Source organism: Schistocerca cancellata, chromosome 2, assembly GCF_023864275.1.
Source record: "Schistocerca cancellata isolate TAMUIC-IGC-003103 chromosome 2, iqSchCanc2.1, whole genome shotgun sequence".
NCBI classification, from domain to species: domain Eukaryota; kingdom Metazoa; phylum Arthropoda; class Insecta; order Orthoptera; family Acrididae; genus Schistocerca; species Schistocerca cancellata.
This window is the reverse complement of record NC_064627.1, coordinates 420,092,456-420,116,647: the sequence shown is the minus strand read 5'-3', so window position 1 is coordinate 420,116,647 and position 24,192 is coordinate 420,092,456. Positions and strand designations below refer to the sequence as shown.

General features: G+C 39.1%; 1 protein-coding gene across 1 annotated transcript in view; it reads left to right on the top strand.

Moving 5' to 3' along the window:
• LOC126161870 (glyceraldehyde-3-phosphate dehydrogenase 2-like) overlaps positions 1-24,192 on the top strand; it is a 105,885-nt gene that overhangs the window by 49,460 nt on the left and 32,233 nt on the right. Inside the window, exons 3-4 of the mRNA XM_049917996.1 lie at positions 9,313-9,428; positions 13,283-13,537. Coding sequence (XP_049773953.1) covers positions 9,313-9,428; positions 13,283-13,537 — 371 coding nt within the window. The remainder of the gene's footprint in view (positions 1-9,312; positions 9,429-13,282; positions 13,538-24,192) is intronic.

The window sequence follows — 24,192 nt, the reverse complement described above, 5'->3', positions numbered from 1 at the left end:
ACTTGTTCATATCTACTGCTGTGAGACAATTTCCTCTATTGAATAAGTGCTGATATCTCTTGAGGTATCCATTTTAGAGCCTATGCTTATGAGACATTTTTTGTTGTTTTGTCCATAGTACCCACTCCTCATAATATGGAAAGCAAACAACTAGCTGTAGAAAAAATATATTTCATGGTGCTGAAGATGAACAAGCACTCATAACTCTTAAGGTATGCATTTTGAACCCCAAGTTTGGTAGATATTTTTTCTCTTTTTGGTGTAAGGCACCTGAACCCAAAGTTTGTAGAAGTATTTTTTAAATAACTCGTATGTGGGCCCTAGTACCAGTATCTTATTTTATTCAAAGGATAAGTGAAATGAAAAACATGAATATATAATAATATGGCACCAGTCACCAGTAAGTTCGTAAACACTGCACAAAGTGTTCAGAATATTCATTATGGAATGTGTCTTACCTGTGGTTTGTTGTTAGCTGTCAGTAGCTATTTGTAGCATGCCCATCTTGCTGTAATCTGGTTTTATAACTAGTTTTTAACTGGTTTTATAACTAGTTGTTAAATAATGTACTCAACATAGCATTTAGTTAAACTTGATTGGGTTTTACATATATTATCACCCTTGAAAACACAACTGGTTCGTTAATAAGACTTCATATAGAATGTTAATCACAGGTCACACTTGCAATAAACTCTGAAGCATTCTGACATTGGCAATAGTTTTACAATGATTTTTCACAAGCAAATTCTGACTGATGAATATCACAAAGTTGTTTTTGATTGCATAGTCACTGAAAGCAATAGATTTCCTGATAACTGATTGTAATAAAAAACTTTTCATGATACTGATACAGAAAAATTAATGAAATGAGTGGGACATAGTTTGTTAGCGACTGCAGACTATTATTGGCTGTGATGTGCAAACTGACATTTAGATGCTAACAGGGTGATGACTTAGGTGCAGGCTTTCATACATTCTCTTCTTTCATTCAAGTTGTGCCACAAATTTATTTTCTCCCTAATTCTATTGAGTACCTCTTCATTAGTTAGACCGTCTACCCATCTGATCTTCAGCAGCCTTCTGTAGCAACCTATTTCAAAATTCTTGTCAAATATCTTGTCTAAAATGTTTATCATCCATGTTTCAATTCTATAATTCCTAATCTAATTCCCTCAGTATCAGTTGATTAAATTTCATTACATTCCATTACCCTGTTTTGTTTTTGATGTTCATCTTATATCTTTGTTTAAAGGCAATATCCATTTCATTCACTTGTTGTACCAAGTCTTTTGCTGTCTCGGGCTAAATTACAATGTCATCGGCAAACTCTGAGGTTTTTATTTCTTCTCCCTTTCTTTACCAAATTTTTCCTTGATTTCCTGTACTGCTTGCCCAGTGTACAGATTGAGTAACATTGGGGAGAAGCTACAACCGTGCGTCACTCCCTTCTCAACTGCTGTTTCCCTTTCATGCCGTTTGACTCATGCTCCCATCTGGTTTCTGTACAAGTTGTATATAATCTTTCACTGCTTGCATTTTCTGCCTGCTACCTCCAGAATTTCAAAGAGAGTATTCCAGTTGACATTGACAAAAGCTTCCTCAAAATCTATGAAGGCTACAAACATAGATTTGCCTTTCCTTAACCTATCTTCTAAGAGAAGTTGTAGGGTCAGTAGCCTTGTGTGTTCCTGCATTTCTCAGGAATCCTAACTGATCTTCCTAGAGGCTGACTTCAACAAATTTCTTCATTCTTTTGTAATTAATTTGGGACAGTATTTCACAACCATGACGTATTAAACTGATAGTTTGGAAATGTTCACATCTGTCAGCCCCTCTATATTCCATCCACCTTTCAGCTTTCCCTTCTTTGCTTAGTACTGATTTTCCATCTGAGCTTTTTATATTCATCCAGCTGCTTCTCTTTTCTCCAAAGATTTCTGTAATTTTCCTGTAGGTGGTATCTACACTATGTGATCAAAAGTATCTGGATACCTGGCTGAAAATGACCTAAAAGTTTGTGGCACCCTCCATTGGTAATTCTGGAATTCAGCATGGTGTTGGCCCACCCTTAACCTTGATGACAGCTTCCACTCTCGCAGGTATACACACGTTCATTCAGGTGCTGGAAGGTTTCTTGGGGAACAGCAGCCCATTCTTCAGAGTGCTGCACTGAGGAGAGGTATCGATGTTGGTCAGTGAGGCCTGGCATGAAGTCAGCATTCCAAAACATTCCAAAGGTGTTCTACAGGATTCAGGTCAGGACTCTGTGCAGGAAAGTTCATTTCAGCGATGTTATTGTCATGTAACCACTCTGCCACAGGTCATGCATTATGAACAGGTACCTCGGTTGTGTTGAAAGATGCAGTTGCCATCCCCAAATTGCTCTTAAACAATGGGAAGCAAGAAGGTGCTTAAAACATCAATGTAGGCCTGTACTGTGATAGTGCCACACAAAACAAGGGGTGCAAGCCCCCTCCATGAAAAACATGACCACACCATAACACCACCGCTTCTGAATTTTACTGTTGGCACTACACATGTTGGCAGATGATGTTCACCGGGCATTTGACATACCCACACCCTGCCATCGGATCACCGCATTGTGTACCATGATTCGTCACTCCCCACAACGTTTTTCCACTTTTCCAATGTTTGTGCTCCTTACATCAAGTGAGTCGTCATTTGGCATTTTCCAGTGTGATGTCTGGCGTATGAGCAGCCGTTTGACCATGAAATCCAAATTTTTCTCACCTAACGCCTAACTGTCATAGAACTTGCAGTGGATCCTGATGCAGTTTGATGTTCCTGTGCGATGGTCTGGATATACGTCTGCCTATTACACATTGCGACCCTCTTCAGCTGTCTGAAGTCTATGTCAACAGACGCTTCACTGTAACATTGGAAACTGTGGACCGAGGAATGTTTAGCAGTGTTGAAATCTCACGTACAGACATATGACACAATTGACACCCAATCACCTGACCGTGTTCGAAGTCCGTGAGATCCGTGGAGCACACCATTCTGCTCTCCCACAATGTCTAATGACTACTGAGATTGCTGAAATGGACTACCTGGCAGTAGGTGGCAGCACAATGGACCTAATATGAAAATTGTATGTTTTATGGTGTGCCTGGGTACTTGTGATCACATCAGACTTGCTATGCAAGCACGTGTGGTCACCTGCCAAGATCATCTCCACAGCCTTGAAGCTGATCCAGAATTTTCCCATAGTTACCTTACCTTACTACAGGGTTTGTATAAAAAGTAATGAGACTGATTTTTTGCTAATGCGACTGTACTTTGCAGCACGCGCTTGCCGGGGGGGGGTTGGTGGTGGTGGTGGTGGTGGTGGTGGGAGAGAGAGAGGGAGGGGGGGGGGGTCTGGCCGAAAATGTGTGGCGTGCCAGTCGCCTGCGGTCTCTTGTTTAGGCAGCACTGTGGGTTGAGTGGACACATCGCAAAGTCGTCGGACGTGGCGCAACATGCAGCCATCAATCAAGCAACGTTACACCATCAAGTTTTGTGTGAAACTAGGAAAATAAGGTACAGAAATGTTGGATGTGAGTCAGCAAGCCTATGGCAATGATTGACTGTCAAAAGCCCAGTATTTCAGGTGGGTGAAGAGCTTTCAAGAGGGCCAGGACAGCGTTGAGTAAGATGTCCACTCCAGACACCCATCAATCAGCAAAACTGACAAAATCGTCGACCATGTGTGCATTTTATTGAACACTGACTGTTGGATGAGTGTCAGGATGATAGGAGATGGCCTCGGACTTAATAAAATGACAGTGCACGACATCATCACCAAAGAATTGTCGACACGGAAGATCTGCCCCAAGGTGATGATGAAGATTTTGTTAGAAGTTTAAATCAAGTACGTGTGGTCGCCTGCCAAGACAATCTCCACAGCCTTGAAGCTGATACGGAATTTTCAGATAACTTTATCACTGGAGACAAAACCTGGGTGTTTCAGTATGACACATAGACAAAGCACATGAGTGCCGAATGGCACTCTGCAGCATCCCCATGTCCAAAAAAGGCTCGCATGAGCAAATCGAAGGTGAAAGGCACGCTGATTGTGTTTTTCGACGTCAGGGGAATGGCTCATCATGAGTTTGTGTCCCAACACCAAACTGTTAATGGAGCTTTTTATTGCGAAGTGCTCAAGAGACTGAAAGCCAGGGTCCATTGCGTGAGGCCAGCCATTGCAATTGTTGGAAGCTGCATCATGTCAACACACAGGCATACCTGCTTCACGGTGGCCAGTTGCCTGGCCAAGAGAGGTATTCCAACAATTCTGCAGCCCCCCTACAGTCTCACTGTGGCCCTGCCAGAGGCCCCCCCCCCAACTAAAAACTTCCCTGAAAGGACACCGTCTGGGCCTCTGGGGAGGTCCAAGCCACAGCAACGAGGGCTTTGAAAGCCATCCTGGCAGCATTTGATGCATGGAAATCTCTCATGCAGCAGGTTGTTGACTCTGAAGTGTCATACATTGAAGAGTACTAAGTGGTTGTAGCAATATCAACAATAAATTTTGCTTCGCAAGCTCAGTCTCATTACTTTTTATGGAAACCATGTGTGCTTCTATATCCTTACATTTATCCTGTAGTTATTCTTACTTTCCTGTAAATCTCATATTTTATAGTCATTCTCGCTTTCCTGTAAATCTTATTTTTTAGACTTTTTTGTTCCCTGTTGACTGTTTTATTTTGCAGCATTCTTGTATATTCTTCGATCCTCTGCTGCCTTCACTATTTCATCTCTCAAAGGTACCCATTCTTTTTATACTGTATTCTTTTATCCTGTTTCGGCCCATTGTTGCCTAATGCTTCCTCTGAATCTCTCAACAATCTTGCATTACTTCAAACTTAACCAGGTCACCTCCAAAATAACCTACATCTTCGGAATTTCTTTTGCTTTAGTCTCAAACTCACAGCCAATAAATTGTGGTCAGAGTCCATATCTGCTCCTGGAAAGTGTTGCAGTTTAGAATCTAGTTCCAAAATCTGTCTTATCATTATGTAATCAGTCCAAAACCTTCAAGGTCTCTAGCATATATACAACCTTTTTTCATGATTCTTAAACCAAGGGTTGGCAACAGTTAATTATGCTCTGTGTCAAATTCTACAATGTGGCTACCTTTTTCATTGCCCAGCCCATATTCACCTATTGTTTTTCCTTCCCTTCCTTTTCCTACTATTGAACTCCAGTCCCTCATCACAATTAAATATTCCTCTCCCTTAATCATCTGAATAATTTCTTTATCCCACTGTACAATTTTTCAATCTCATCAACATCTCTGGAACTAGTTGGTGTATACTTGAAGGTGGGTGTTGGCTTCCTGTCTTCCTTGGCTGTGATAATGCATTCACTATATTGTTCATAGTAACTTACCCGCATTCATGTTTTCTTATTCACTCACAGTGCCATGACTCGGTCCTTGATTAGAGAATTATTAGTCTTTAACAAAAGTATGGAGGAGTAGCATTGAAGTGCCATAGTGTTGTGTAAACAGTCGCAGGTCGGTAGCCACAAGTGTAAGACAACCAACATGCCAATGAAGTGTGCACTGAGGATAGTCGTGCTCAGCAATAAGTAGTGTTGCATAACTGTAACCATGTAGCGAGTATGGTGATGTCACCAAACCAGGGCAAGTCCCTTGTTTTGGTATCATGGCTAGACGTCAGGTTTTAGTGAAACAAATGGGCACTGGAGGCATATAAATAAGCCTCGATTGTAAGGCAAGGATCGCTTGTTATCGCCAGAAATCGGTACCACAACACCACCAGAATGATGCTGGACAGTGAGACAACTGTGCTCCACCACCTGTAGTCGTGGGTTAGAGACTAGGGTGCAGATGCTATCCGCACTAAGTCCTTCACAGAACTGCTGATCTGCTGTCCATGCCTGCCAACTTCCATGCTGAGAAGGACTCCGTACTATAACAACAGCTGCTAGCCAACTACTGTCCAAAGTCAAGAGTTGTACCCCATGCACAGATTCATGTCCCAAAAGAGTTGCATGAGAGGACTTTAGGGCCTATCACAGCAAAACATGATGTGATGCTGATGTTAATGCCCATGGTCTGTAAGAGGCTGCTAGCCTCGGTAGCACAAGGTGCCAGCCAATCAATGCCAAGTTGAAGCCACTACAGTTGATTGGCCCCAAGCAGTCAGTGACAAGAGGCATGCCTGAGATCAATAACATTCTTTGTAGCTGTTGACAGTGTTTGCCCACAGACACCCCTCTGATGCTGGACAGTGGTGTCAGGAGGGCCGTCGTCACTGCAATCGACAGCAGAGCAAGCCACCCCACACTGCATCGTCTTGACACAGCCTGCAATATTGTTGTTGGGATGAGTAAGACTAGTTTTTTGTTGTTGTGTGGTTATAGCAATGGGGTCAAAGTTTATGGAATGTCGATAAAATTCTTCTAGGTTTGTGACCGTATTGTCAAATTATCAGTATGTAAAACTACCAATGTTACGGTCACTGTTGCGAGTGACCTTCAGGGTGTTTTTGTTAACTGCTCAATGAGGAAATTTGGTTTCCTATATATGTGCAGACCTGGATGTTATCTAACTCTGATAGGCCATTAATGATGAAGGAAAGGGATGTTAGAAGTTCTCTATTGGTATTTCTGTTATTTCTTTTCATTGGTGGAAACCCAACGTTTTGATTGGTGGAAATCGACGAATGGAAAACTAGGGGATAGTTGTGACATGGCATTGTTTTCCTGCTTTCTAGAGCCGGCTGAGGCATGCCGGCACTCTATGTACCTGTGGCCTGTGCAGTCTCGCGTGTGCCTGTGTGTATTGCTTCATGTGAGCTGTCATCCCGTAGCGGTGTTATGGCTTGCAGCCAAGATGTTGGAAGTCAGTACCAGTCTTATCTGTTCAGGTTGGCAGGTTGCTTGGATATTTCTGTTGCCTCTCTAATCGTCCTGATAGTAAGAGGCTTATTTCACCAGTATGTGAGCTTCATGAAAATCAATCTGTTTGCTGCCCTCTTCCTGGTGTTCTGCTACTGCTGACTTGACATGTTGTCTTAGTTGGATATATCTTTTGTATTCAGATATCCATGTTCTGATGGGTTGCCCTGTCTTGCCTACATACACTAATGCACATTCGTGGCTGATTTCATAAACTCTAGCAGCATGTAGTTTGTCAACTGCATCTTTCGTGTTGCAAAGAACGTCTTTGACAGTTTTGCCCACCTGTTCAGTGACACCTTGAACATACGGTAATAAAGCTATGTTTTTTGCTTCCTTCTGCCCTCCTCTATTGCAGTCATTCTTTGTCACCATTCCATAACCATTGGGTCGGTAGTTTTACAGATTGACAGTTGGACAATGTGGTCACAAACCCAGAAGAATTTTATTGACTGTGACAATGGCTACGGAAGGCTAAGTTTATATTTGGGGGATGTAATTATACGGGGTGACCTTTACAAGACCATAGGAGCTGGATGACATAATCATGGTTTAAGGGGAATGCTAGAGATGAGTGTTTGGTGCCTGTGTGTTGTACTCAATGTAATTTGCTTGTGTGCTCTACCCCTTGTGCTGTATCAGTGGGAGTGATTTGCTTTATATGTAATTGTTTTGGGTACACAACTAAACCATTTAGGGAGTCCACGTGGCTCTTGAAAGGCAGAATAAATGCGTTGATAGAGACCTCTGCAACGACCTGTTCTGTCTTTGTTAATTTTGTTATTTCTCTGTTTTTTAGTCCTGAAAAAGAATTAAGTTCAAGGCAGAGGCAAAGTCAGAGACACAAGATGTCACCAGTGAGAAGGCTTTGCAGTCTTCAGTGAATCAAGTAGCTCAGCTGAGAGTGCTTGTTGAGGTCTGAGGTTCTAGGGGTGAATCCAGCTGTTACTAACCTTGGTTTCTCCCTTCTCTGTTAGGGTGTCTGAGAACGTAGTAGGGTTTGCAGATCATCTCAAGTCACTGGCTAACTTTCAGGGTTGGTCAGATAAGCAGCTGTTGCAGATTGTGAAGTTACATTTGACGGGGCAAGTGAAGGTGCACAGAAATGTTATGTAATGCAGAGACTTTTGATCAACTGAGATTGGGGGGCTGGAACAGTTGTACAGGAAGAAGAATAGTGCACTTCTTTCAGAAGCAGTTGGGTACTGTGTTCAGAAGGTATAATGAGAGTGGAGTATTTCACAGATAGGATGAGAAAGTTTAATGTTAACACACAAGAATTATCGCAGAATGATGAGATGAACAAAATGGTGCTGCAGGTGGCTGAGCAGTAAACACTCGATGCTTTGTTACAGGTTTGGCACCAGAGATGTCTAGGAGAGTATGTACTGGGGCAGTTAAAGATCTCCATGCTGGGATTGGGTTAGTGCTGGAATACAAGGAAATTGATAGATCGACAGAGGTGAGGGGATCAAAGACATTTATTTGCATTGAATATAAAGCATTTTAATTGTGATTGAACAGGACATGCATGGAACCACTGCTACCAGCCACAAAGGAGTGATGGGATTAGTGGAGATGGTCAGCAGTTTGATGAGAATGATAGTAGTGAAGGTGTAGCTCACTGACAAGGATATAGGGATGGTGATAGAGGTGGTCTTGGGAGAAGCAACTTAGCAGAGAACCCAATCATTAAATTAATTTTCGTACTACAACCAGCAATTCTGCCTTTTATAAATCATACAGAACCGTTGCACCTTTCCTCACGGATTCCAGCACCCATGCATCACATGCCTGGTCTATGCCCCTACCACCTGACTCCCCTTCATACCTAGCTAGCAGTATGGTTACCTCCCTCTGACAATCCATCCTCCTGCCTCCCTCTCCCTTGACCCACCATTCCAACACAATCCCCACACAGAGTCCACCTGCCAAACTGTGATCACATTGATGTGAATACTATGGCAGCACTTAAATTTTACAAAAAACATGGTACTTTTTATTACCTGGATATTCAAATTTTTTTCTTCTTCTCAGAACAGTAACAACACAAAAACTCCCTTTACATGCTTCACAGATTGATAGAATATTGAAGGAAACTACATTGGGGTGATAGGAAAAAGCATCAAGTAGATTATTGGCAAGTACGTATTGTACGTGAATTCAAAACTGGGACTAATGCCAGAAAAGAAAAAGGTCCATGAAAATGGTTACATCAAATTTCTGTGCTGCTTCTGCGAGTGGTCCAGGAATACCTGCAAATAATTCTGTTAAAATTTCTGTCTCATTCTCTGAAAAATTCTTTTGCAAGTGCATAATTATAAAACAAAAATTAGTAAACAAATTACTGTATTCCTGTATAACACGTTACTTTTGTTGCAGGCCAAACTATAAAAGTTTCCAATGAAAAGGATCCCAAATCCATTCCGTGGGGTGCAAACAGTGTGGTATATGTAGTTGAAAGTACTGGTGTATTCACCACAATAGAGAAAGCTAGTGTAAGTTATCATTTTTTTTAAATGTTGAAAAAAATCTTGTCATGCCTCTGTTATGTACTCTTGGGAGCTTAATTTTCTTTCATTACATTTAGTCTTGTCATTCCATGCCAAGTGGCCTAGAGGTTACCACATCAGCGTCACGGATTTTGTTGAAATTTTATGTGAACATTTGCACATGTAAGTTTTAGTTTCTCCAATATAATACTTGCAGAGACATTGTCATTTGTTTGGCCCCATTACACAGCTTTCAGTGGTGCACCTCTGAGTTTTCAGCAACTTTGAGATATAGTATCTCTGGCAATATATTCTTGAAACAAACAAAATTTAGTCATCTTTTACAAATATTTGCACCCTAAAGGGGGAGAAAAAAAGGCAAAGTTGGCTGAAAAAATAGACACTTTAAGAAAAAAATCCTGGAAGGATTGTGGGATGGATCTGAAACTTTGCTCATAACTCACTAATACAAGTTATGCTTTGTATTAGTTTATAAATTGAGAGCGAAGTTGACAATTTTTGTAAAAGCACCAAAAATGGGTGTTTTTTAGCTCACTTTTATAATGAGTTTTCTGCAGACTCCTTTAACCCATTTTCATTAGGAAGACAGTTTTCTAATCTGCCTAAAAACTAGATGTGGTCTTGCAATGTGAGCATATAAGGCCCTAAAAAGAATGAAACGGTGGAGGTGCATTGAAAATGTGTCAATATTCCATTCGTTGGTACTCAAATTTAATCTGACTTACGTTCTACAATTGCTTAGTACTCTCTGGGAAAGGTAATATCAAATGCCCTGATGACTGGGAACTGAGTTGGAGTCGGAATAACTTAAAATTTTTTTAAAAAAAGTGTCTTTTGTCATGACTCATCATGGCATATTTCAACCTGTTTTTCTACTATAACAACTACAGAATCAAACTGGTTATAGACTTCAAAATTTTAACTGTGCGTTACGGAGGCACTGGAGATCATGGTAGTAAAACTGTTGCATAGCAGCTGCAGCACACGTTTATAAATTGCATTCAAGCTGTACACCATTGTCAGTTGTGTAGATTTTGCTGAATTCCATAGCTGTCTGCGTTTTTTTTTAAAGTATTTGTGTTGTAGAGAACTTGGAATATGTCTTCTTATTATGCAGTGCTATTGATGTGCTAATTTAATTCTGGTCTAAAGTACAGTGTATTATGTGTTCACATAATTTGTGGTTATGTCAAAAATTAGTGTACTGATGAAAAGTTGTATAAATATGTTGTTATGATCTATGGTTGCTTAACTACTGCTGGTTTCTTTTAAAGTGGGAAAACCAGAATACCCACTCCCATATGACTGATGTCTGATAGCTGTGCAACGGCAGCCATGGGCGGGTATTTTGCCACAGGTTCCTTAGTGTGATGATTCATTGTCAGTGTCAGAGGCCAAAGCTAGAAGAGGCTTCTTACAGGAGCTCAGGCTCATACTTCATTCAAGATAGTGAATTTTTTATGAATTTCATTAATTTGCTGCTGAATGCCATGAGGAAATCTATGCTGCTAACCAGATAATGTGGCTGATGGAGCTGGAATAACTGCAATAATGTGCTGTTGTGGAACCCAGCTTTTTTTTCTGTCATTGATAGCCAGTAAAGTGTATTTGCTGGGCTATGTATCTCCTTCACTACTGTCATTAATTTTGTCCAGAAAAGATGATTCATCATTTGAAACTCTGCTGGCCCAAATTGCTTAGTCATCTGGCAAAAAACTGTGATTTTTCTCTAGTTCTTGCTAGAGTATGCCCATGTTCCATTTCTTCTTTGCCATTGAAAGTAAATTTAGTGCATTTTTCCCCATTGATGAAACAGCAGTTAAAGTCAGCAGAGTTTCAAATGATGCATTATCTTTTGTGGCCAAAATTAGTGGCAGTAGTGAAGGAAATACATTAATGTCAGATCTCCCCCCCCAGGACAGTATGCTGCATGCCTTTATGAAAAAGAGTAGTGGATTGGGAATATTTCTGAGACTTCTGCTGAGCAGAACGGTGCTTTAATAAGCTTTATGCACCCACGTGGCCCACTAAATTCATTTACTTGGCCATCAAGGAGTGACACATGCTGGGTTCTGGAACAGCATGTTATTGCAGTTATTTCAGCACCATAAGTGACATTCTCTGGTTGGCAGTATAATTTATCTCGTGACATTCAACAGCAGACTAACGAAACCTGTAAAAAATACAACAAACCTGTGGTAAAGAAAATTCTCTACTGCATGAATCCTTTCCAAAAAATGGCAGGCAGACTGCTATGAAATTCACCAAAATTTATGCAGTTGACAATTGTGTAAAACTAGAAGGCAGTTTTTACAATGGTGTTGCAGCTGCTATACAACAATTTTATTACCATGATCTCCAGGGTGTTTGTAATGCACAGTCAAATTTTGAAGTCTGTAACCAGTTTGATTCTGTAGTTATAATAGCAGAAAAACAGGTTGAAATATGCAATGATGAGTCATGACAAAAGACAATTTTTTTAAAGTTCTTCTGACTCCACCTCAGTTCCTAGTTATATTGATGTTTGATATTACCTTTCCCAGAGGGTACTAAACAATTGTAGAACATAATAAAAGTCCAATTTAATTTGAGTGCCAATGAACAGAACATGGACACATTTTCAATGCACCTCCACCTTTTCATTCTTTTCCTGGTCTTATATGCTCACATTGCAAAACCAAATCTAGTTTTTAGGTGGATTAGAAAATTATCTTCTTAATGAAAATGGGTTAAAGGAGTCTGCAGAAAACTCATTATAAAAGTGAGCTAAAAAATACCTGTTTTTTTTTGTTTTTACAAAAATGGTCAACTTTGCTCTGTTCGTAAACTAACACAAAGCAGTAGAAAATGAAATTTCATTTTCTAGGACCTTACATTGGTAAGCTATGTGCAAAATCAGAGGTTCCTCCTGCAATCCTTCCAGGGATATAAACAGCTAAACCTCACATTTTTTCAAGTGCCTATTTATTTTATTTTTTTTTTTTTTTAGCCAACTTCACTTCAAATTTCAAATTATCTGTTTGAAAATTGCTCAAGAAATCTGTTTTTGCTTAAAAATGCAAAATGTTGTAAATGATGGCCAAGTTTTTTTTATATAGAAAATATTGCCACAGAAATATATCTCAAAGTTGCTGAAAACTCAAGGGTGTACCACTGAATGCTGCACTTAAGAGTTCAAACAATGGGACTATCTCTGCAAGTATTATATTATCAAAGTAAAACATTGCCTATGCTCATTGGGAACACAAAATTTCAGAAAAATCTTTGACAGTCATGTTGGAACTTTTTCTGAAATATGCGGCTTGGCACAGGATAGCCATCTGTATGACATTTAATCTGTAACCATATCATCTAACAAACTGACATTAAATTCTCTTTTTGATGAGTTTCAATGACATATGCAAAATATATTGTGTGTTGGTAAACTATAACAATTATCTAAAGTGTGACACTTGGAATTACCCATTCATATACTTGAAATTTCATGCCATAGATTTGGAAGCTGGAAATTGTACAACCTCTAGTTTTAATCAGCACAGAACCATTTGCAGAATACCAGAAACCATCTCAATTATACAGATTCTCTCCCCTTACAAGCTTTTCAAAATTCTAAGTATAATATTAAAAGAAGTTACGGGTGGCTAATTTTCAGCCTCATTCTTTTTGTTTAGAGGCATCATTTATCTTTCCTGTAGTCAGTTTGAAATTTTCAATGTGTGTAATTTGTGAAATATGTCACTATCTCTCTTTGTGTTTAACATATTTAATGGCCCAGAAGCCATTGAAGTCCCTACAAAATAAATGTAAGTAATATTTCTATATTTTCTGGATTTATGTAGCTTCACCTGGATGGAGGCGCTAAGAAGGTCGTAATCTCTGCTCCCAGTGCAGATGCACCAATGTTTGTGTGTGGTGTCAATTTGGATATGTATGATAGCAGTATGAATGTAGTGTCAAATGCTTCTTGCACTACAAATTGCCTTGCTCCTTTAGCAAAGGTTGTCCATGACAATTTTGAAATTATAGAAGGTCTGATGACAACAGTTCATGCCACCACAGCAACACAGAAGACAGTTGACGGACCATCGGGAAAGGTAAGTAGAAAGAAAAATTTGGCTTATTCTTTTTCCATTATGTGTGCTATGTATGGTCACATGGATGATGATAGTAGTAATGATTGTCAACAAATGTGGTTAGTATTAACAATAACAAAATACAGAAAGGCTATATTGATGGGATCTGGGTAAAATAAGCACATCATCAAAAATTACGAGATATATGTTTGGAGAGTTTTAATTTCTCCTTTGGAAGGAAGTATGATCTGATAAATAATGTAATTATTGCCAAACTCCACACAATGTTTTTCATAGTTTCTAGACACATTCTTGCAAAAAAGGATTGCATTTGGTTTGCATTATGAGCGGTATTTAAAGTGAAGTTTCTCTTTGTTGGCTGTAAAACCTTTGGCTTTGCATATATTTGCTTAAGATGTTTGTTATGAATTTGGTATGTGACAAAAAGATATGTGTTTGTGAGAGACATGGCAAAAGCTTTTGCTAAACAGATGATTGCACAAAAATAACTGTCCAGTGAATAGTACAGATCCCATTTCACTTACTTCAATTAAATTTAAAAAATGCTAGTTCCGTATATACTCGAATAATTTGCACCTTTTTTTCCCCGAATTTTAGGACGAAAAACTGGGGTGCGCGGATTATTCGAAACATTGTTGGTACTGCTCCGCCACCAACAATACATCCCATTACACTATTGCATTGTTGCGGCGTCAGTCTGTGATGCATCAGTAGCACGTTAGGAGTGAAGTATTAACGTCTTCAAACTTGTTAATTATGGCTACAAGTTCTCGTTATCGCTCGTACACTGCTAAAGGAAAAGTGAAAATTATTGAAGAAGCCGAGAATATTGGAAACCGTGCAGCTGGAAGAAAGTACGACGTGAGTGAGAGTTGTATTCGCGACTGACGAAAGAATAAAACGCAGCTTCAAGAAACTAACAGTAATCGCCGGGCATTTCGCAGCCAAAAAGCGAAGCATCCGGAAATCGAGAAAAGGCTCTGCGATTCTGTATATGAGAAGCGACAATACGGATGCACGGTGACTAGTGGAATGTGCCAACTTAAAGCATTGTCTCTAGCCAAAGAACTAGGCATTACTAGTTTCAAAGCTAGCCGGGGCTGGCTGTCAAGATTTTTCAACCGAAATGGTTTAGGATTCTGGAGGAAAACTACTATCACTCAGCGGCTTCCAGGCGATTACAAGGAAAGAAGTAGTGAATTTTCATCGTTATGTGATAAATCTGTGCCGTAAACAGTCCTATATACTATCGCAAAATGGTAATGCGGATCAAACGCCAGTCTATTTTGAGATGCCGCTCGACAACACAGTGAACAGGAGGAGAATCCAGCATCATGATACGAACTGGCTGCAGTGAGAAACAAAGATGTACAGTGATGTGTGTAACTGGCGATGTACAGAAGCTAAAACCTTACGTGATATTTAAAAGGAAAACTATTCCAAAAATATCAGTAAAAGGCATACCGGTATTAGTGAGAGTGAATCCAAAAGGGTGGATGGACAATGAACTTATAATTGACTGGGTGACACATGTTTGGCAACGTCGTCCTGGTGCGTTACTGAATTTACGCAACATGTTGGTCCTGGACAGCTTCCGCGGACACACAACAAAGGACAAATTACAAAAAGGGAAAAATGACTTGGTCATTATCCCTGGAGGCCTAACATCCATCCTACAACCACTAGATGTGTGTATAAATCGGCCATTCAAAACTGCACTTGTTGTTGTTGTTGTTGTTGTTGTTGTGGTCTTCAGTCCTGAGACTGGTTTGATGCAGCTCTCCATGCTACTCTATCCTGTGCAAGCTTCTTCATCTCCCAGTACCTACTGCAACCTACATCCTTCTGAATCTGCTTAGTGTATTCATCTCTTGGTCTCCCCCTACGATTTTTACCCTCCACGCTGGCCTCCAATACTAAATTGGTGATCCCTTGATGCCTCAGAACATGTCCTACCAACTGATCCCTTCTTCTGGTCAAGTTGTGCCACAAACTTCTCTTCTCCCCAATCCTATTCAATACTTCCTCATTAGTTACGTGATCTACCCATCTAATCTTCAGCATTCTTCTGTAGCACCACATTTCGAAAGCTTCTATTCTCTTCTTGTCCAAACTATTTACCGTCCATGTTTCGCTTCCATACATGGCTACACTCCATACAAATACTTTCAGAAATGACTTCCTGACACTTAAATCTATACTCGATGTTAACAAATTCCTCTTCTTGAGAAACGCTTTCCTTGCCATTGCCAGTCTACATTTTATATCCTCTCTACTTCGACCATCATCAGTTATTTTGCTCCCCAAATAGCAAAACTCCTTTACTACTTTAAGTGTCTAATTTCCTAATCTAATACCCTCAACATCACCCAACTTAATTAGACTACATTCCATTATCCTCGTTTTGCTTTTGGTGATGTTCATCTTATATCCTCCTTTCAAGACACTGTCCATTCTGTTCAACTGCTCTTCCAGGTCCTTTGCTGTTTCTGACAGAATTACAATGTCGTCAGTGAACCTCAAAGTTTTTATTTCTTCTCCATCGATTTTAATACCTACTCCAAATTTTTCTTTTGTTTCCTTTACTGCTTGCTCAATATACAGATTGAATAACATCGGGGAGAGGCTACAACCCTGTCTTACTCCCTTCCCAACCACTGCTTCCCTTTCATGTCCCTCGACTCTTATAACTGCCATCTGGTTTCTGTACAAATTGTAAATAGCCTTTCGCTCCCTGTATTTTACCCCTGCCACCTTTAGAATTTGAAAGAGAATATTCCAGTCAACATTGTCAAAAGCTTTCTCTAAGTCTACAAATGCTAGAAACGTAGGTTTGCCTTCTCTTAATCTTTCTTCTAAGATAAGTCGTAAGGTCAGTATTGCCTCACGTGTTCCAGTATTTCTATGGAATCCAAACTGATCTTCCCCGAGGTCGGCTTCTACTAGTTTTTCCATTCGTCTGTAAAGAATTCGTGTTAGTATTTTGCAGCTGTGGCTTATTAAACTGATTGTTCGGTAATTTTCACATCTGTCAACACCTGCTTTCTTTGGGATTGGAATTATTATATTCTTCTTGAAGTCTGAGGGTATTTCGCCTGTTTCATACATCTTGCTCACCAGATGGTAGAGTTTTGTCAGGACTGGCTCTCCCAAGGCCGTCAGTAGTTTCAATGGAATGTTGTCTACTCCGGGGGCCTTGTTTCTACTCAGATCTTTCAGTGCTCTGTCAAACTCTTCACGCAGTATCGTATCTCCTATTTCATCTTCATCTACATCCTCTTCCATTTCCATAATATTGTCCTCAAGTACATCGTACTTGTATAGACCCTCTATATACTCCTTCCACCTTTCTGCCTTCCCTTCTTTGCTTAGAACTGGGTTTCCATCTGAGCTCTTGATGTTCATACAAGTGGTTCTCTTATCTCCAAAGGTCTCTTTAATTTTCCTGTAGGCAGTATCTATCTTACCCCTATTGAGATAAGCCTCTACATCCTTACATTTGTCCTCTAACCATCCCTGCTTAGCCATTTTGCACTTCCTGTCGATCTCATTTTTGAGACGTTTATATTCCTTTTTGCCTGCTTCATTTACTGCATTTTTATATTTCCTCCTTTCATCAATTAAATTCAATATTTCTTCTGTTACCCAAGGATTTCTACTAGCCCTCGTCTTTTTACCTACTTGATCCTCTGCTGCCTTCACTACTTCATCCCTCAAAGCTACCCATTCTTCTTCTACTGTATTTCTTTCTCCCATTCCTGTCAATTGTTCCCTTATGCTCTTCCTGAAACTCTGTACAACCTCTGGTTCTTTCAGTTCATCCAGGTCCCATCTCCTTAAATTCCCACCTTTTTGCAGTTTCTTCAGTTTTAATCTACAGGTCATAACCAATAGAGTCCACATCTGCCCTGGAAATGTCTTACAATTTAAAACCTGGTTCCTAAATCTCTGTCTTACCATTATATAATCTATCTGATACCTTTTAGTATCTCCAGGGTTCTTCCATGTATACAACCTTCTATCATGATTCTTAAACCAAGTGTTAGCTATGATTAAGTTGTGCTCTGTGCAAAATTCTACCAGTTGGCTTCCTCTTTCATTTCTTAGCCCTAATCCATATTCACCTACTATGTTTCCTTCTCTCCCTTTTCCTACACTTGAATTCCAGTCACCCATGACTATTAAATTTTCGTCTCCCTTAACTATCTGAATAATTTCTTTTATTTCATCATACATTTCTTCAATTTCTTCGTCATCTGCAGAGCTAGTTGGCATATAAACTTGTACTACTGTAGTAGGTGTGGGCTTCGTATCTATCTTGGCCACAATAATGCGTTCACTATGCTGTTTGTAGTAGCTTACCCGCATTCCTATTTTCCTATTCATTATTAAACCTACTCCTGCATTACCCCTATTTGACTTTGTGCTTATAACCCTGTAGTCACCTGACCAGAAGTCTTGTTCCTCCTGCCACGGAACTTCACTAATTCCCACTATATCTAACTTTCACCTATCCATTTCTCTTTTTAAATTTTCTAACCTGCCTGCCCGATTAAGTGATCTGACATTCCACGCTCCAATCCGTAGAACGCCAGTTTTCTTTCTCCTGATAACGACGTCCTCTTGAGTAGTCCCCGTCCGGAGATCCGAATGGGGGACTATTTTACCTCCGGAATATTTTACCCAAGAGGACGCCATTATCATTTAATCATACAGTAAAGCTGCATGCCCTCGGGAAAAATTACGGCCGTAGTTTCCCCTTGCTTTCAGCCGTTCGCAGTACCAGCACAGCAAGGCTGTTTTGGTTATTGTTACAAGGCCAGATCAGTCAATCATCCAGACTGTTGCCCTTGCAACTACTGAAAAGGCTGCTGCCCCTCTTCAGGAACCACACGTTTGTCTGGCCTCTCAACAGATACCCCTCCGTTGTGGTTGTACCTACGGTACAGCTATCTGTATCGCTGAGGCACGCAAGCCTCCCCACCAACGGCAAGGTCCGTGGTTCATGGGGGGAAGAAAAAAACTGCACTTAAACAGCGATATACGCAATGGATGATGAAAACCAAAAGTTCACACCTAGTGGAAAAATCAAACGGCCGGATTTGTCCCAGATTTGTGAATGGGTGAAAAGTGCATGGGACTCCATCCCGCAACCACTGGTGGAAAAATCGTTCAAAAAATGTGGAATCACAAATTCACTGGATGGAACAGAGGACGACGCTCTATGGGAAGATGGTGAAGACGACAATGATTCTCGTGAAGACGACTATGATTCTCCCGCTAGTGATGACCATGAAAGTGATGAATAGACTGGTAAGAGAGGAAACGTACCGGTATTAACGAAAATATGTTATTAACAAATTCTTAAACAAGCCACCCGCCCATCTAATGGGGCAGCCGGCCAGCTGCACGCAGTTGCATTTCAACGATGTATCAACCTGTACAGTAGCGTTGCTTCAAACCAGTAGTTATTATACATACTTTTGAACACATCATAACGTTGGAACAATTTTTTTTTTCTTGTAAGTAAAACAAATTAAAGCAAAAATAATTTTTTTTCCTCTTCCTCAAAATTGGGGTGCGCGGATTATTAGAGTATATACGGTAATTATAATTCATCATAGTCATTAGCCATATTTGTTGCAGTAAGCATGTTAACAAAATTTGAATAGGAAGATTGATGTATTTTACACCATAGTGTCTCTGAGTTATAAGGTTAATTATGGGAGTTAATTAATTTTTTTTACTACAATGAGTGCAAGCTTAATTTCAATATAAATAATAAACATACCCTAATTTTGTGTAACAAGCACTGTAAGTTAGGAAGAGTTTCACAGCAAGGTGTTTGTAGAAGAATGTCTTATAGGCTTAAAATAATTTCATTATTGTGCTGTAGTAATAAATCAATAACAACTTAAAAGAAATTAACATCTGTTAAAAGAAATTAACATCTGTGGATCTACAGAAAATTAAGCAAGACATTGTTTAAACTTATTTACTGACAATCTGGGGTGCTGGTTCTCAGTATCATAATAATAACTTTCTCACTGTGCTCAATTGCATACAAATTTAAAATGCAGCGTATCAAACTGGTGTAATAACATGGACCATGACACTTAAGCAAGTAGCTGTGTTTTCCTATGGAAGGAGGGTTACCTCCCTCCTTCCATGCTTGTGATAAATCACAATCTGATGTTTAGTTACAGGAATGAAGTTTGGGAGTTTCTGATGTGCATCCTGTAGTGGTGATTGCGAAAATTGCCATGATAGAAGTGTGTCTTTCACAATCATTTTTCTTCATATACAATGTCTTCATTACATAGAATATCCTGTATCACTGTTACTTTCAGATACACATCAAAATGATAACAACAGTCTCACATATTGAGAGAGGAATACGTTAAAAATTTCTGTTGACCAATGTTGAAGGTAGTTTTACATTGAATTCTTTTATTTTTTCTGATTTGACATGTTCCTTCTCAGGCAAGCTTTATTAATAAAGTTGGACATACTTGTGCTGTAACTAAACAACCATTGCTGTACTATACACTCATAACATGAAAGAAATATAAGTGGATGCACTTTCTTTTCTGGATGTCTTGTAGATAGTTTGCAGATCATCTCCCACTCATTGTCTGTAGGGATGGGTTTCTTATCATACTGATTGAAGTACTTTTCACCATTTTAATTCGTGAATAACATAATTTTTAATGCAAATCTTATCCGAAGACCTGAACTTCTGAATACATCAAAAACATATAATTGACTAAAACCTCATACAGTCTAACTGAGCTGCAGTTGCTGCACTTCGTGCTTATTTATAACCTAGCTGTTTGCGCCAGAACTTCTTGAAGACTACAGCTCTTTAAGTACTGCAGTATCCTAGTTAAAACATAAGTGTCAGCAAAAGTATACATTTTTCGGAAACTACTGTTTCAGTGTTACAAAAGGATAGTATTAAATCCGTGTCAGCAAAAGTATACATTTTTCGGAAACTACTGTTTCAGTGTTACAAAAGGACAGTATTAAATCAATTTCAAATTTGTATTTGAAGTTTTGGAATTCTAAAATTTCTTTTGTAAACAATATTTTTGAAAGAAATATTTTTTTATTAAAATAAGTTACTCTTATGTCAGTTCATACCAAAATATTTCCATTAAAGTGTGTGACACTGTATCTTCTATTTCCAATACGATTCTTCTGGAAAACCTGGAAATCTCAGGGAATTCTGCATTTGTAATCTGTTATTGAGATTGAACTTTGAGTTTTACAAATCAAAAATTTTAAATTATTTAATATCTCAGTGTTTAAATTATATGAATATTATTCTGAATAAATTATCAATGTTTAAAACCTGTGATCAAACGACTGCTTGTGGCTCATATATAGCTCAGCTGAGAGGAAAGAAAAGTCATTGTGGTATGCTGCCCCCATCTCCATCTGCATCCTGCCTCTTCCTTTCACGTTTAATTTACCAGGAGCTTCTTGACACCACCTTCCTCTTCAACACCCAGAATTCTCAGAATTTTTTCCCCAAGTTTTAGCAACCACTGAATTACTTGTTTGCAGAAATTTTGCCTTTTCAGAGCCACAAGGGCTGAACAGCGCATCAACAAATAGGCAGACAAAAAAAGATAAAGAAAACAATTGTCATTTGTTCAGGCATGAGTTGTATACAATTAGGAAAAGGTGTTTTCCTTTTGCCTGATAAAACCTAAATAAGTTCTGAAATTCAGACCTCATTCTGTGACCTTAAAAGCACTTGTAGCACAACTTCTAGATGTCCCTTCAACTGTCAACTAGTGTCTCATTTTAAACATTGGCAGAAGTTTCAAAAGTTCCTGTGCATCTGTAGTGTGTAAGCATTCTATGCACTGTTTATTGCTTTTATAGTTGGTTATTACTTGCTGCAGTCTGTCTAGTCGGAAAACTAGGCATCAGACATTCATAGGTAGCCAATTTTTTTGAAGGTACAAAGTTACTCCTAAGGAACATACTCTAATAACTAAAGTTCTGGCTCCAAGCCTACAATGCAAGCCTTATCTCATTTCCCACACTGTTCCTACAATGAAAGCCTTATCTCACCTCCCACACTTCTGTAATTCATTCTCTTCCAAAATATTCTACAAACAGTGATGTTGTAACACATGAACATTTTTGTTCCAAACAACTGGTTTATTCCACTTTGAATTAAAATAACATATCCATACTTTTTCTGAGTACACTCACACTACAATGAAAACATTCCCCCGATATGGAATTAGTCTTGAGCTTTGAAACTCTAAATGATTTCCATGCGCCAATCTGTACCTCCTAGAATGTGGGACATCCCCATCAGCAGTGTTCTTGTGCTGTAGCAAAGAAGCGTAAGGATAGATTCAATCCTTAAAGTATAGGCTCAATATCTGTACCAAATATACCAAATTGCAAATATACAATTATAAAGGAAATATTAAAACACGAATAGTACAAAATATTAACTATTACGAGCTAATCTTAAGAAAGATATGTCCTTGTGATTCTGTCTTAAATAATAATAGCACAATGTATCAGAATTATTCGGAGCATACAGTGAAACCCCTATTTTATGTGTTTGTGTGGCTGATTATTAAAAAATGCAAAATTGAGTAAGATGTAGTATCAAGGAGAATAACAAACTCCAACAGTGAGCAGAAATATATGTAATTGGCAGATATGAATTAAAATCATAGTTCTCTCCAATACATTGTATAAAATCTGTATAAGTGGAGGAAATTAAATGTTCAATACAATGTTTATACAATAATTTGTGGTAATGAATTTCCTCAGTTCTTACAAAACCACAGATGTGTGACAACAAGTAAAAACTTGTCAAAAAATTGGGATTGGTATTTGCTTACAAGGTGACCAAGCTATGTCCGACATGCTATGACCACAAATTAAATGTCAAAACATGCATTTATGAGAGATCTTTCCATTGTATCACCTCTGCTTAATGAGAAACTTTGTCACCATTGCTGTTATTGTACAATGCTTTTCTTGTGAGCCGCACTTAATATGCTCCACCCCATTAAAGTATTACTTTAGGCTTGGTGATAGAAGAACAGACATGGAAAAAGGAGTTTATTTCCCAATAGACCATGTTAAAAAAAGAGCTCAAGTGCTACAGTTTCGCTTGATGCCTTCTATTACTGTTGCCAGTCTTTATGATCAGCATTGTTTGGTGCAAATTATATGCTTGAGTATTGTATGTAGTTACTGCAATTGTATCGTGTCAGCTTTGAGCATGAAAGTCTTTAAAATGTGCTATTGCAAAACCCGTGTTCTATTTCAGTGTGACATCTCAGCCATAGCGAAAGACCTGCACGAGAAGCATATTTTCAGCACTTCACAAAATATTTACACCCCTACCTGCACTCACACATTTGAAAGGCCACTCCCCCTCTCTACCCACCCATCAGGTGAGCTCATTTTGTGTGTGACAGTCTGGTATGTTGGCTCCTCTGGCTGTTGGGTGATGTGTCAAGTTGCCAGCCAATAAGAGCTCACTTGCTGGAAATGGCCAATGCTTCCTTGATATATATACTGAGCATATTCTTCAAGACTGTGTTTGAATTTAAAAAGTCGATGATTAATATTGCTGTCAAATACAGTACATCAGAAATTCATGCAAAAAGACGAGACTGAGTTACAAGTGCCCCAAGAAAAGGTGGCAGCTGGGCCCCTTTCACTTACTGGCTCGATCTGGAACACTTTACGTCGACTGTCCTATTTTTCCATTGCTGCCACAACATAACGGCAGTTGTAGCATAATTGCACAGTGAAGCTAAATGTTGCAAGTCGTGTTGGCAACACAGATCATGGATTACAGCAGTATTTGCTCACTCATGTCCCTCATCTCCAAAATGGCCTAAAATATTCTCTTAACTCTGCGACCACCCGCAGTGCGGACCGTCTGTCTTTTGTGCCACTTATTACTTATTCAGTCACACCAAATGTCAGTGTCAATAGAGACATTGAATAAGAACTTAGAATTAAGGTAAATCTTACTAGGAAGAATCGTAAAATCAGGGAATCTCTAGCATTAATCTTGTGGATTTTTCACAGTTCCTATGGCACAGAATTGCAAAATTGGGGAACATAAAATTGAAGTTCCACTGTAATGCTGTATGTTTAATCAGTACAGAGGTTTGTTCTCAACATTAGACTGCAACCACACAAAACTCGGTGACAGAAGGCTCATTATTCCTCTGTATTCCAACCATTGCATCTCTCCTTGTGGTATTACCAGTCTATTAAATTCACATTTTATTATGTGGTTAACATCCAAAACAACCATTGCTATTCTATAAAACCCCACCACAAAGTTATTACAGCATGAATATTCCGTCGTATGCCATCCTGTGATTTATTTACCCACACTTCTTTTTTTAGAGACATCAGGATAGAGTAGGGGAGACGTGAAAGGTTATTTATTTCAAATTAACATTCTTTCAGAGGTAAAGCTTCTTTACTCCCACCTAAAGATCTATTTTGGTCTTTTATCTTTATTGTAGTTCTCCTCTTCTAAGTAATTACTCCATTAGAACCAAACAATAGGTTGTCTTTCATCCTAATGAATGATGTGTTTAAGACACTGGAATCACATTTTGCCAAGAGCAGGGTTCTAGCAATAG